Below are 14,074 nucleotides of genomic sequence, written 5' to 3'. Positions count from 1 at the left end.
GAAACGCGGAGCTGCGGGCAGCAGCCAGCCGCCGCTTCCCCGGAGAGCAGCACTGCCCCCCGAGCACACACACCGGCACAGAAGCAACTTGCAGGAATGGAGAAAGCTCAGCGCTCTGGACCAAAACACCAAGCTGCTGGGAGGGCGTTCATCGGTGCACCACCAAGATCCACCAGCCCCTACCTCAAACTCCACCCTCACGGGTTCACACGCAGACCGTGGGGCGGTTACGAAGGTCAGCGCTGGATATCACCCCCCAATTTCAGGGGCTGCCTCCCCTGTGTGAGCACCCTGCAGACCCTTGGCTCTCTCTGCGGGCAGCACAGCATGTCTGCTCCTACCAGGTGCCACATGCAGGCAGGCACCAAGCACAAGCCACAGGCAGGCACGCTATTACAAAACCCCGCTTGGAGGAAACATTTGAACCTGCGTTGGCACTTGACAAGCTCCCCACGAGCACGCTGCAGTATTCCCAGAAAAGCAACGTCAAATTTGGAAACCTGTTAGCACGAATCATTTTAATCTCTCCACTCACCCTTGCTCAGTACCCAAGCATGAGAGAGGAGCACAGCTGTGCAAAGGGGAGACTCACCGCCCGTCCATTAAGTACAAGCAGCTGGTGGGGCTGGGCTCTGACTCGCAGAGGAAGACGTGTGAAGGGGTTTCAAGCTGCGAGATGTTTTTTGGACAGAGACCAAGCATGCAAACAAACACAGTGAGGGACAGAACAAAGGCCCGCGCAATGCAAACCATACCCTTCCTATGGAAGATTGCGGCCCAGCTCATGCTGCCGGCAGTGGGAACACGCTGCCAGCAGCACCAGGGACTGTGACTCTGGCCACGAGTCCCAAGGAACTTGAGCTTGCTATGGAAATAGCGTGGATCTCACATCCCTACCATGCAGCACCGCAGGGCAGCGGCCCGGTGACAGATGGGCAGAGCAGGGAGACAGCATCGATGTTTTGGGTGGGCTGTGAGGCACAGGAACCTCAGGAACCTGTCTGCACCCCCCCGCCACGGGACCCGCACCCCGCGGCCGCCCAGCAGAAGCTGCAGCTGCCCAGAGCTCAGCTGCTGCCAAAACCTTTTGTCCCAGAGGTGCCGAGCGAGACCCGTGGGCGCAGCCTCTCACCCAGTGCTCGCTTGCCCAGGCCACCACAACACAGGTAGCCATGCTCGCCCCAGCGGAGGAGGGCAGCCCTGACCTCCGGGCTCAGCCCCGGGTGCCTAGACGGACAGACGGACAGCCCCGGCCCGCGGGTGCCTCCTGACAGGCAGCGTGCCCGAGCCTGCTCTCTGCGCTGCTGTCCTGTACGGCGATGCAGGGGTGATGGAGGGCACAGCCTGGTGCTGGGCTCCCAACGGGACGCCAAGGAGACCGGGGGCGAGGGGAGCGTGCCGGCAGGCAGGAAGGAGGGGAAGAAAGGTACGTGGAGCACCCTGCCCCGAGCACCCTGCACCACACGGCGTGCACCCTGCACCGCGCACCAAGCGCTAGCCTCCGCGCACCGTGCGCTGCACAGCACGCAGCCTGCATCGCTCTGTGCACCGTGTACCCTGCATCGCTCCGTGCATGGCGCACCGAGCACCCTGCATCCCCCACGCACCGAGCATCCCACGCCGCTCTGCGCGCCGTCCGCTCTGCACCGTGCACCGCTCGCCGCGCACCTTGCACCGAGTCCCGAGCGCTGCCCGCCGTGCTCCCACCGCCCGCTGCTACCGAGCGCCGCCCGCCGCGCAGACCCGCCGCTGTCACCTGCCGGCCGGCGCCGCGGCGGGGGAGCACCGTGCCGGAGCCGGAGCCGGTGCCGGGCGGCGCTGGCGGCACACGCAGCCCGTGCCGTGCCGTGCCGTGCCGTGCCGTGCTGTGCCGATCCCCCCCCGCTCACCGGGGCCGCCGCCGCCGCCGGCCCGGAGCGGCGCGAGACGCGGCGACGTCACGCGCACGAGGGGCCGGGATCCCCGCGCCGCGCGCCGCCGCACTGCGCATGCGCCCCCCCCCGGCCGGCGGGCGGCACCGGGTGCGCGGGGGCGGCGGCGTCACGCGACACGCGTGTGCCCGCACCGGGGGGGGGAGGCGGGCGCGGGGCGCGTGTGCACGGGGCATGCGTGTGTCTGCCGTGTGCCCGGAACACGCGTGCGCTCCGCGGGCGGCATAGCCCGGGACACGGCCGCGCAGCCGCGCAGCGCCCCGCGGCCCCGCTGCCTGCGGGTCCCAGGGCGGGGGTGCTCCGGGGCGGGCTGCCCGCGCCAGCAGCCATCGCCCCCGGCCGCCAGCAAGCCCCGGGGTGCCGCTTGCGCAGCGCCCGGCAGCACTGCAGTCACTGCGATCCCGAATTAGCGACGCGGGAGCGCAGGAAAATGCCACCGAAGGAGCCTGGCCGGGAGGGAGAGGGGATGGGGAAGGGAGAACCAGGCCCGAGGAAAGAGGGGAAGCGCCTGGGGAGGAGGGACAGCGTCCGAGGGGAAAAACAGCTCCCTGGAAGTGAATTGCTCTTTGATGGACTGCAATTGCTGCTGGTAATTATTTACCGCTCAGGGGAATCCCGCGGCATGCCGCTCGCAGACCTGCTTCTTGGCGCGTAGCCACCGGCACGGCCCTGTGAGCCCCTGCTGTCCCCCGCCCCGCAGGCACGGAGGGAGCTGGGAGCCCCCCATGGTCCGACCGCTCCTGGGGTGCCCTGAGCCCCCCAGGCCGTGAGAGGCCCCGCAGGGGCTGGTGAGGCCAGGCTGGAGGAGCCTCCTGCCACCCCCTTTCCCGTGCATGCTCCTGCTTTCACCGGGGTCCCCCTTGTCCCGGCTGCAGCCCCGGCGGGGGGGTGTGTGGGGGGGTCCTGCCTGAGAGCGATTCCCCGGGGAACATCACCTTCCGCCATGTCCCACCCGGCTTCCAGCACAAGGCTTGAGCAGGATGGAAAAGCAGAGCTGACGCAGAGCGTCCCACGGCCACGCTCACACACCACCGACTCCCGAGCAGCTCTAGTCTTCTGGTTTTTTTAATTTGCCTCACAAGGTAGAGTACATCCAGAGAATGTGCAATGTACAAGGAAAGTGCTGAGCAGGCGAGCGCGAAGGGAGGCCCCACGGGGCCCGGGACTCGTAGCTAGCAGGCGGCACGCTCAGTCGGAGGGCGCGTCGGGGGTGACGAAGGTGCCCTTCTGGTCCCACTGCATGTCCCGGATGCGGCGGATGGACTGGATCTGGGGCTGGAAGGCAGACCACTCGTTCCAGTGTCGGAAGTCTCCAGTCTCAAAGAGGTACTGGTAGCCTCTGTAGCCAGGGTACTGGTACCCGACCCAGCTGCAGGGAAAGCAAACAGAGGGCACCTGAGTGGAGTCGGCCGCTACAGGCAGCAGTGACATGGCCGGCACGCTCTTGGGAAGCCAGCAGAGCCCCCTGCGTCCCGTGCGCTGGGTGCAACCCCCTGGGTGGTGGGCTACACCACCAAAAGCAGCTGTGCGGCGCTTTCTGGCTGCCCAAGAGCCCCGTGCGGGTGCTCAGATCAGTGGGCAGCGAGCCGGGGCGCGGGGGAGGACGGGGAGCCTGGCAGGAGGCAGCCGCCGCCGCGGCCCAGCTTACGTTCCACTGGGCACCTGCACACTGCCCACACGGTCGCAGAAGCCGTAAGCCCAGAGGCTGGGCACGTCGTCCTCCTGGATTTCCATCTTGTTGCCCTTGAAGTCAGCCGACTCGTACAGGGAGATTTTGTGGTCCTCAGCCTCCTGGGGAAGACAGAGGGAAGGTGCTGGGTCGCGCAGCCAAAGCCCTGGAGCTTGCTGTAGCGAGGCATCATCGAGCAGCACGGATCTGGCCCTGGCCAGACCTGGGTGCTTTCTGCTCCTGGGCCACTCACCATTTTGATGGGACGCATGGACATGAAGCAGTCGCTCCGGTAGCTGCTAGACCAGGTGTCCCAGCGAGGGTACTCGCCCTTCTCCAGGATGAACATCTCCCCGCGCATGTTGGCCTGCTCGTAGGCCACCCAGCTGGGGACAGGGGTAGGACAAGACAGCAGGTCAGATGCCACCCAGCAGCTCCTCTCCTGCTCTGCCAGCCTGTGGGGCACTGGAGCCGGGCTCCCAGCACCCAATAAGTCTGCAGGTGTCAGGACTGGCCCCACCATCCTGCTCCCACCTTTCTCAGAGCACAGGCACTATGGCATGCACAGAGCTGGCAGCTACCACGGAGCACTGAGCCCGCAGGCTCTCAGCTGGGTGCTCGCTGGCGCACTCATCCAAGGCCAGCGGCAGACGCCAGCGTGCTCGCAGTGCTCCCCTTCCTCAGCTCGGGGAGCAGCGGGACCCTGAGGCAGCTGGCAAGCCCCGCACGCTGCACACCGGAGACTCGTCCTTGCGTTATCTCAGGACTTTGACTGTTTTCCCTCTTGCATCACCGAGCCCGGGCCAGGGCTGCCCAGGCTGTCTAATCCTGGCACGCTTGCATGCTTCACTGCACCAGCTTCAGCCAGCTCTGGCATTCGTCCCCTTACCAGGCTGTGGGCGCTCGGGGTTTATTCAGCTGCAATGTCACCTCTTTAGCAATGCCACAAGGTGCTGCTGTGCTGTGAATGTCACAGGCTCAGGGCTCCAAAAGCCCTGGACACCAGAACAGCCCTGCGTTTGCTGCTTCCCGTTTCCCTGCAAAATGGGGCTATTTCTGCAGATGCCAACAGGTATTTTCCTAATGGCAGGAGACGTGTTCGAGTGCCACAGGCAGTGTGACCTTACACTGACTTCTAAGGCCAAGCTTGGTTGATTTTGCTTTTGTCTTTCCCTAAGTAAATTTTTGAGCACAGTGTCTCACCAGTGACTCTCAAGAAGACTCTGAGGATTTAGGACCCCAATGACACTTAAATACTCTGTTCTCCAAGATTCACCCTTTCTATATCTAGTGCAGCTTCCCAGGTGTCACGCCTGAGCTCCTTTGGGGCCTCTCCATCCCCCTTTTGTTTCAAGAAGAGTTGGATATTCTGGGTTCCTAATAAAAAATTGTCGTTGGTGCTAGATGGTATCATTCAAGGTGACCACAGGTCACCTTGCTGAGTCCCTCAAGGCTGCCATCAAGGCAAGCATGTCCCATGCATCCTCCCCACAGCACTGCCAGCCCCCCCAGCTGTCCCACCACTGCCAGGCTGCCTTCCTGGGCACGGTGTTTCCAGCCAGCCATGGCTGCGGTGAGATGCTCTTTCCACACAAAGATAATTTGTCTGTGCGGTTGTCATCTAGTTTGGCGATCATTTTTGTCCCTGCCTGTGTCGACTGTTCCCATGGCTTTCGGACCTTCCCAGCCCCTTTATCGCTGCTCAGCTGCCTGGGTGCAGGCAGGCGTGTGGGGCTGCCTGCCTGCCCTCCCCTGCCTGCTCCAGCCTTGTCTCTGCAGTGGCCTTGGCCACCAGCCCGATCCAAGGCACCTGCCTCGTTTCACCTTGGCTTCTCTAAAACTTACAGGTCTCTTGCATTGCATGGACAGCTTCAGGTAGCAGATCTGATGGACACCTTTCCTTGGCCTTCGGCTTTGCCCCTAGTGCCCTTTGCTTTACAAATGGCCCTGGCATACTTCCCACCCGCCCAGGCCATCCTGCCCTCCTCAAAGGAGACCCGGGTTCCCCAGCTCTGCTCCTGCGCTGGCCCTGCTCCGCTCTCTGTCTGGGCTGCAGGGGAATGCCCCTGCACGTCATGCTGCACTGGGGGCTGCTCCCAGGACCACGTCCCCACCTCCCTGGGACATCCCCAGGGACATGATCCCCTCCGTGGCTGGGGTCACTTACGGTCCAGAGGTGACGATGACGCTGCGCACCCGGTCAAAGCCGCGGTCGCCCAGGTTCGGGCACTCGGTGGTGAACTCCATCTGCCTGCCCTGGAAGTTCTCCTGCTCGAAGACAATGATCTGGGGGCAGAGGGAAAGGGTCAGATGGGGACAGGCATGCTCAGGGAGGGCAGGGCAGTGCTGCGTGTCCCTGCATGGACCCTGTACACGTGAGCCCACTGCCCCACGTGTCCCCCTCGGCTCTCCAAGGCTTCCTGCAGCTTTTCAGGTCTGATGCCTGGGCAAGCTAAGCTGGGCTCTGTGCATGAGCAGCCCTGTCCCAACATGGGCTGAGCACAGGAAGGTCCTCTCCTGACAGCTATTCCTGCTGTGAGACAGCCTCATCCTGCCCCCAGTTTTGCTGCTGCAAAGCCATGTCTCCCTGTGCCGGTGCCCACATCAGGCCCAGCCAGGCTGGGATGGAGCTGCTTTTCCAGGAGCTGCACCCACGCTGTGGCCTTCATTGCCTGGTACGTGCAGAAGTGTCACCAGAGCCCTCACATTGCTCGCCCCTTGTCCCCAGCCCCGCTGCAGCACCTCGATGGCACGCTGCCCTGGCATCACCGCGGCATTTCGATGCTGGCCCTGCCACCCACAGCCTCCTCCTCCATCCCCCCGCAGCACCGCAGGACCCCCGCACACGGAGGGTGACCACAGGGAGCAGGTGGCAACACCCAGCCCCGACACCACAACCCGGGGGAGAGCATTCCCAAAGCCTGCGGTCCCCAATGAGCTGTCCCAGCCAAGCGGCACCCGGAGCATCCCTCCTGCAGCAGCCGTGCAGGGAGCTACCCAAATCCTGCACCTAGAGAGCTGCTGCCCAGGAGAGACACAGCGGGGAGGGACGGCATCGTCTGCGCTCTCCTCCTGCTCTCGGAGGAGGGTCCTTCCCCCTGGGCCGCCTGTGCTCTCCTCCTGCTGACTGCCCCAGAGATGCTCACCCCCATCCCTCACCCCCAGACCACATCCCTGTGTGTGGGGAGCAGCAGGGCTTACCCTGAAGGCTTCTGTGGAGGGCTCCTCGCCCTTGCTGTTTGCGACGGGAGCAGGGTCGAGGGATGGAGTTGGTGCTGGGGCTGCCTTCTCCCTCTCCTCTGCAGCCTGGCTGGGAGCAGCGGGTTTTGTGGTCTCAGACATCACGGTGTTGGTCTCAAGTCTGGGACAGGGCACCAGGCGGAGATGCCAGCAGCAGGTTAGAGGGGATGCATGGCCGTGGGCACCCACCACCCACCCCGGCCCTCGCCCTGCTCTGGGGATGGTCAGATTGGGATGGGGGGCTCAGCAATGGGGCGGGCAGCTGGGGCTGGGAGAGGAGCTGCCGGGAGGTTCTCCAGGCAGGCACAGGCAGCGGCGTTCTGCCTTCACCAGGAGGACCACGGGAGGTCCCGGTGCCCACACTCTCCTTCTGTGATCAGGAGAGCCCTGAGCACGGTCCCACCACTGCAGGGGTGCCCAGAGCAGCCCCAAACACTGGTGCCCAGACAGCCCCCGCTCTCCCCAGCCAGGCTGGGGTCTGACGCTGCACCGGGTGCTGGGGCCATCCTGCATAGGGTGTGCCTGGGAGCCCAGCTGGGCACCAGGGCAGCGTGTGACAGGGTGGGAAGGGGACAGCCCAGTTTGCACGAAGCCCTCCGGTGGGCACCCTGCCTGTGGCCCCACAGGTGAGTGTCACCAGTGGCTGCCAGGGGAGCAGAGGACAGCGGGATACTGAGCACCAGGGTGCTCCCAGGGTGGCCACAGCGGTGGTCACGGCTGAGACCCTGCGTTTCCCTCTCCCCCCTTCAGGTCCGGCTGCAGCCCGGTGCCTGGGGACTTTGTCCTCTTACCTGAGCAGCTGCTGCTTCTTGTTGGAGTGAGCGGGCTTGTGTTTCAGGGCGCAGCGAGGCCCCCACTTTATAGCCTGGCAAGGGCAGACCCCCGGGCGGGCACACAAAGGAACTGCCAGCTCATCAGTGTCTGCACGGCCGCCCAGTCATCACATCCTGCAAAGCGCTGGGCGAGCTGGAAGCCTCTCCACGGCCCCGTGCCCAGCTGCTGAACCCAGCACTTTCCTTTGTGCCCGCGGCACAACAGAAGACCTGACCGTGCCACTTTGCAGCACACAGCGGCACCCGCTGTCCCGTGTGCGGCCGCCCCGACAGGGCATATATAGCCCTCGCATGGCCCAGCCGGCGCCCGTACGCTGCCCTCCCCTGCCCACTGCCCCTGGCACTGGACCCACACGGGCACCCAGCTCCAGTGCTGCTGCAGCCGGGGAGGGTGCACCAGCCCCGTGCCCCGTGGCTGCATGGTGCCCAGCCCTATGGCTGCACTGTGCTCATTTCTCCCCTCTAAACACTAAACCTCTTGCTTTAAGCATCGCTCCATACCCGCAAGCGCCTGAGTGCGCTGCCCTGAAGATGCCAGGATGCAAGACTTAAGTGTTTTGAAATGCTTCAAGAGTTGGGTCTTTTTCCCAAATGACATGTAATCAAAGCTGACACTTTCCAAACCATCTCAGTCCCTGAAAATTGTGTTCTTCTTTGAGGATGTTCCTGCTCACTGCGTCCGCTGGCATGGACGTTAGCTGGTTTTTAGCCCATTTAACCTGTGCAGTGCTCATTCTATACTATCCCTAGTTTTGCCATCGCCACACTGCATGGTACCAGATCCCACGTGGGGTTTCGGTGCATCAGTGCTGCTCTGACTGATGGCAGGTGGAGGGGGCCGCAGGGTGGCCAGCCGGGGACACGCTGGGCACCGGTCCCTGCCGTGGCTCAGCCTACGGTGCCGAGTCTCCTGCACCCCACGGCCGCTCTCCACGCTGGGAGGCACCTTGGGGGAACCTTCCCCTGACTCCCACCGAGCCTCCGATCAGCTGCTCTCCCTGTTTGCCTGCTGTGATCCTGTTCATCGTGTAAATACCTGCACACTTGTTTCCTCCCGGTCCTTTCCAATACCCCCAGCCTCCCGCAGCATCCAGCACCAGCACTCCTGGGCTGACTCTTCATCACTGGCACCAGTAAATCACCCATGGCTGCGCGTTCAGAAAGCTCAGAGCCCTCAGTTTTGCCGTCATCTTTCGTTGCCCTCAAGTGTGAAGAGTCAACCAGCAGCGGTGGGATGCAGCTGCACCCTCTGGGCTATTGCCCAAAATCCTGAACAAAAAGCATTTATCGATCCCTTCTTCTTTTCCCACAGTTTTATGGCGGGCTGTGGTGCATGGCTGGGTGCTTGTGCTGCTGCCTCATTTCCCCGGGCACTCCCCCCAGTCTGGTCTCTCACCTTGACGCTGCGCAGCTTTTTATGATTTGTGGCTTTCAATTTGCATTCATTTTCATGTTTGTTAGACAGATTTCTATTTTAAGCTGCATTCTCTTCCTCCTGGAGCTGGGGTGGGTTTTTTAACCGCGCTGCCTCACCTGTGGCTCCTGGGCGTTAATCAGCAGGTTTCGCCCACCCCCCAGCTTCTGCTGCCCTGCTCCTGGCTCCGCTTTCCCTCCCAGCTCCCACCACCTTTGGACTTGGGCATTGGAAAACCGTGCTCGGAGAGACCGAGCTCTGCTCCACGCTGCTTTGGCCATTACTCTGAGGACTCGGCAGCCCAGTGATTTTTCCCTGAGACGGTGCTGTGGAAGGGCTGATGGCAGGGATCTGTCCTCTGCGGTTCCTGAGCCCCCTGGACGCAAAATCTCTGCCCTCCCCACTGAGCATCCCTGCCGCTGGCTGCAGGCGCTTTGGAAAGCCCCTCGCTGCACTGTCCCATCCTGCTCCGGCCCCTTGCTGCACCATCCCACCCTGAGACGGAGGGGCACGTGGGATGCACAGCTCAAACACAGCAAAGAGTTGCCCAAGCCTCACCCCCGGTGCCGATGGCTGGAGCTGACCCAGCTTGGCCCCGGCAGGCACAGGCACGGGCACATGCCCAGCACGAGGGGTTTGTTCTGCTCTGGTGAGTCCTGCTGCACGCAGAGCTCCCGCTGCCGCGTCCCCTGCCCAGTGCTGAGCGGCACCGTGGGTGCACCCAGCCACAGCCCGGGCTCCGCACAACCACATCCCGGTGCCAGGGCACGTCACGGAGAGCGAGAGAGCTGTGGTCACCGCGCTGGTGGCTGGCAGCAAGCTGACTTTAGCTCAGGGGCAACTTGTGCCAAACGCACCTCTGCAGATGTCAGGGACAGCCAGTGCAGCCCCACTGCGGCCAGGAGCAGCCGGTTGCCTGTGAGCCAGCCGGGGCTGCCGTGCTCACCTGCTCTGCCTCCGCCGTGGTGCTCGGGACTGCCAGGGCTGCAGCTGCACGAAGCAGGATGCTCCAGCTCAGCCACCCGGCAGTTTCCTGGCAAATGCTGTCCCAAAACACAGCACTACCTGAGAACACGGATTTTGCCACCCGGCCCAACAGCCTCCTTTCGCTGCTGGCCCCCTGCTCCGATGGGCAGGCTGTGTGGGTGCCTCTGCAAGGTGCCCAGCCCTCAGAGCCCTGCGTGCTCCCAGCACAACCCCGGGACGATTTGGTAGGGGGGTCACCGTGAGCAAACCTTAAAGGTATTTAGGTACCCAAAATGTGGATGCAGCGGGCTCCGTACAGGTCCCTGCACACAGAGGCAGGAGACTGCTGCAGCGCTCCCTAAGTCTTGATCTGCATCTTTACTCCTTCCAATGCCTTTGCAAACCTGCCCCTTGCTTCCCCGCTAGTTACGATGCTCCATGGTCACTGTGTGCTCAACCTGCAAAAGAGCTGCCCCAGCTTTCGGGAAGAGCTGCTCTGCCCTAGCAGGGAGAGCAAGCACTGCCGCAAGTGGAGACGCGTCTTTACTCCTACTTCCCAGAAATGTGAGTGAGAAAACCTCCCCGCACCCCCAGCCGAGGCACGGGGCAGGCAGTGCTGCCCGCGGGCAGGATGAGCGCTGCCAGAGCTGGGGAGCATGGTCCCAGCCCAGCCGCAGGCTGGGGCAGGGCATGTGGCAAGAGCGCAGGCAGACCTCGGGGGCGATGCCCTGCATCCGGAGCTGCAGGGCTGGGGGTCGGAGCCCATGCCCAGTGGGCTGGGGGAGCGGGAGCCGTGGTGTCCCAGCTCATCAGCTTCTCTGCAGCATCGCCTTTGTTCTGCCCAGTCCCTCCTCCCTGCCATGTGCTGAGTTAGGGGTTTCAGTAATGCTCTCCTGGACTCTGTCTCTATCTGGAGGCTATAAAAACCCAGCCGGAGGGCTGCTGGACATGTCACCTCCCTGGGCACCAGCGCCTCACCCCAGGTAAGCACGGGAGCCTGGCGGCAGCAGCCCCTGACCCGCATGGCTGGGTCCTGGGAGCAGAGCAGTTGCAGGGACGTGTGGAGGAGGATCCGAGAGCCGGGGCTGGACCTTGGTCTGCAGGCACGACCCGGCCGGGGGCTGCGGGGTCCTGCAGCCAAGGCACGAGACAAGGGCAGCCGCGGGGGACAGGCTGTGGCACTGCTCTGCTGTCACACGCCTCGGCGCGGGGAGCAGTGGCGGGGGGACCAGGGGGCATCGCTGGCCATGGCAGCAGAGCAGGGTGCTGCTGCTCAGCGTGGGCATGCGGCCACCTCTGCAGCGCTCCCGGCTCAGTCCTGCCCTGGCTGCAGCCCCGGGCACTGGCCCTGCCTGCGCATGGTGAGCACGCCTGGGGACCTGCCTGGGGCTGCCTGTGGCAGGGCTGTCTGCACCAGGGCTGCCTGCACAGGGGCTTTGGCTCGGGGATCTGCTTGCAGGAGGAGTCGTCTCCCTGGGCACGGGCAGCTGTGGGCAGCCCCATGCATGGGCAGGCAGTGTGCTCAGCCCGCTGCGGTGCTGTGCCATGCTGCCAGGACGGCTGCCAGGGCCGCGGCTGCCCTGCCAGACACCTGCTGCTCCGCACGGCCCGGACGGCAGCCCTGGGTGGCTGGGAGAGCCCTGGGCTGTGCTCTGTGCCTGCTCTGGAGTGGAGCAGCCCCATCGCTGCCTCCCACGCCGCTGGTGAGGGGACGTGCACAGGCTCCCGAGGGCAGTTTCATCTGGGCAAAGGCTGGAGCGAGCCCCACAGAGCAGAGCAGGTGGCTGCAGGCTCCTGCCTCCATCTGCCTGCGCTGTCCATGCAACACATGGCCTGAAGCCTGGTCCCGGGATGTGGGGGTCCCGGGGAAGCGCCAAGCCCCCCGTGCAGGGCTGGTGGGTCTGGCCAGGCTGCAGCGGCAAGGCCAGGCTCGCAGGGGCCAGTGATGCGCCAGCCCCGGGGCAGGCTTTAACCGTCCCATTCCCCTGTGCCCTGGCAGAGCCACCATGACCCACCGCTGCAGGAGATCCTCCGGGCTCTGGAAGGTACGGGAGCCTCGGGAGGACTGGCAATGCAGCCTGAGTCCCATGAATGCCCGGGCACGGGGGTGCGGTGTCTGCTTGGGGCCTCTGCACCCATGGAGCCCCCTGACCCACTCCATCCTCCCCAGATCGTGGTGTGGGATGAGGCTTTCTTCCAGGGCAAGAAGCACGAGTTCACCACTGACTGCTACAGCACCCCAGAGCATGGCTTCAGCACCGTCCGCTCCTGCAAGATTGAGAGCGGGGCGTGAGTGGGGGTCACAGGGGGCTGCCACCCCACGGTGCTGTGGGACCCCATGGATGGAGGGGGGGTTGGATGATGGAGGTGTTCAGTGCCTTTTGCCACCTGAGCCACAGCACTGCCTCCTCTGGGGAAGGGCCTCGTCCCCATGGAGTGCAGCAGGCTCTGCCCAGGGTGTGAGGGGGGTGGTGGGTGCCGCGGGGGTCTCACCCCCCCTTCCACCCCCGGCAGGTGGGCAGGCTTCGAGCACTGCGGCTTCCAGGGACAGCAGTTTGTGCTGGAGCGTGGCGAGTACCCGTGCTGGGAGGCGTGGAGCGGCAGCAACGCCTACCACGTGGAGAGGATGTGCTCCTTCCGCCCCATCGCCTGCGCCGTGAGTGCCCCTGCCCCGGCTCCCTGCCGCGGGGCCGTCCCCCAGAGCCCACCGCCGGGCTGGTCCCCCGAGCCCGCTGCCGGCTGCCGGCTCGGGGGCTGGGCAGGGCAGCCGTGCCGACGCCGTGCCCTTCTCGGCGGCAGGACCATGGGCGCAGCAGGCTGATGCTCTTTGAGCAGGAGAACTTCCAGGGCAGGCGGGGGGAGCTGAGCGACGACTGCCCCTCGCTGCCCGCCCTGGGCTGGGGCAGCAGCGCTGTGGGCTCCTTCCTTGTCCGCTCCGGCGCGTGAGTATCCCGGGGGCTTGCACCCTGCCGGGACCTGGCACCAGGGGCACACACCAGAGCTGAGGATGCTCTGGCAGCTGCCAGCACCCTGCCCACCGCCCAGCGCCCGCAGCACAGGGTGCCTCATGGTGCTGCCAGCCCTGAGCCGCCGCCGCTCTCTGCTCTGTCGCAGGTGGGTCTGCTCGCAGTACCCGGGATATCGGGGCTTCCAGTACCTCCTGGAGAGCGACAGCCGCGCGGGCGAGTACAAGCACGTGCGGGAGTGGGGCTCCCACGCGCAGACGGGCCAGGTCCAGTCCATTCGCAGGGTCCAACAGTGACCGCCGGCGCTGGAGCTGCTGTGCTGCCGGCTGCGTGCCCTGGGCACCGTCTCTGCCACGGGGCGGCAGGGGCAAAGCTCAATAAAGGCTCAGTTGTCCAAGGCGACACGCTGGCAGTTGGGGAGGGGGTACCACGGGGGTGTATGTTTGGGAACGATGCCGTGCCCGAGGGCAGGGCAGGGGCTCTGTAGGGGCAAGGATGGGATGGGGACGACGACCGTCCTTTTCTGCCCCTACAGCCAGCACAGGCATCCACATGTCGTCGTTGCAGGCAGGCAAAGCTCCTGCCCAGCTCACGTATGGAGCAGCAATGCGGTACAATGGCCTGCCCTCAGTCCCGCTGCCAGGCCCTGAGGAGCTGCGGGGCTTGGGGGCTGGGGCACGGTGGTCAGGCCCCGTGCAGGGGTGAGGAGCTGGGTGCTGAGCCAGCGGGAGCAGCAGTGCAGCCCTTGCACAGGGCTGCACATCCCACCGGCGAGGACTGTCTGTCTGTCCCATCCCTGCACCGGCCCAGGGGGCTGGCTCAGGGGCTCTGCAGGACCCACACATCCCCGCTGCCCCGCAGACCCCATCGGCTCTGCCAGCACCAGCCCGGGGCCATGCTGCAGCTCCAGCAAGGCTGAGGAGGACACCGTGCGGCCACTGCTGAGCCTCAGCCTTGCTCAGGAGCTGGAAGGAGTTGCAGGACCCAGCAAGCTGCAGCTGCACACCGTGCACACCCCTGCACCCATGCACACACCCCTGCACCCACACCAGCTT

At 64.8% G+C, this 14,074-nt stretch overlaps 2 protein-coding genes across 2 annotated transcripts; one reads left to right on the top strand and one right to left on the bottom strand.

Moving 5' to 3' along the window:
- Positions 1–3,052: 3,052 nt before the first annotated feature.
- On the bottom strand, positions 3,053–6,942 carry CRYBB1 (crystallin beta B1). The gene is made up of 5 exons (XM_072879924.1): positions 6,802–6,942; positions 5,768–5,886; positions 3,854–3,986; positions 3,580–3,722; positions 3,053–3,300 (listed from the first exon to the last, which is right to left on the bottom strand). Exons 1-5 carry the CDS (start codon positions 6,940–6,942, stop codon positions 3,120–3,122), a joined length of 717 nt encoding a protein of 238 aa, XP_072736025.1. The 3' UTR covers positions 3,053–3,119.
- A 5,117-nt stretch (positions 6,943–12,059) lies between these two features.
- Positions 12,060–13,315, top strand: CRYBA4 (crystallin beta A4). Its single transcript, XM_072880282.1, has 5 exons — positions 12,060–12,098; positions 12,224–12,342; positions 12,568–12,709; positions 12,853–12,995; positions 13,168–13,315. Exons 1-5 carry the CDS (start codon positions 12,060–12,062, stop codon positions 13,313–13,315), a joined length of 591 nt encoding a protein of 196 aa, XP_072736383.1.
- Positions 13,316–14,074: the final 759 nt, after the last annotated feature.

This window comes from Ciconia boyciana, chromosome 15, assembly GCF_034638445.1.
Source record: "Ciconia boyciana chromosome 15, ASM3463844v1, whole genome shotgun sequence".
In the NCBI taxonomy this organism is placed as follows: domain Eukaryota; kingdom Metazoa; phylum Chordata; class Aves; order Ciconiiformes; family Ciconiidae; genus Ciconia; species Ciconia boyciana.
Note: the sequence above shows the minus strand (reverse complement) of the source record. Positions and strands in the feature narration are given on the sequence as shown.

Excerpts from the sequence above, each read along its gene's own strand:
- CRYBB1 (XM_072879924.1), bottom strand. The coding sequence starts at position 6,942 with ATGTCTGAGACCACAAAACCCGCTGCTCCCAGCCAGGCTGCAGAGGAG. Across the intron at positions 3,987-5,767 it reads GTCATCGTCACCTCTGGACC|CTGGGTGGCCTACGAGCAGG; the intron begins GTAAGTGACCCC and ends CCCTGTCCCCAG. Across the intron at positions 3,723-3,853 it reads CCATGCGTCCCATCAAAATG|GAGGCTGAGGACCACAAAAT; the intron begins GTGAGTGGCCCA and ends TGTCTTCCCCAG.
- CRYBA4 (XM_072880282.1), top strand. The coding sequence starts at position 12,060 with ATGACCCACCGCTGCAGGAGATCCTCCGGGCTCTGGAAG. Across the intron at positions 12,343-12,567 it reads TGCAAGATTGAGAGCGGGGC|GTGGGCAGGCTTCGAGCACT; the intron begins GTGAGTGGGGGT and ends CACCCCCGGCAG. Across the intron at positions 12,996-13,167 it reads TTCCTTGTCCGCTCCGGCGC|GTGGGTCTGCTCGCAGTACC; the intron begins GTGAGTATCCCG and ends GCTCTGTCGCAG.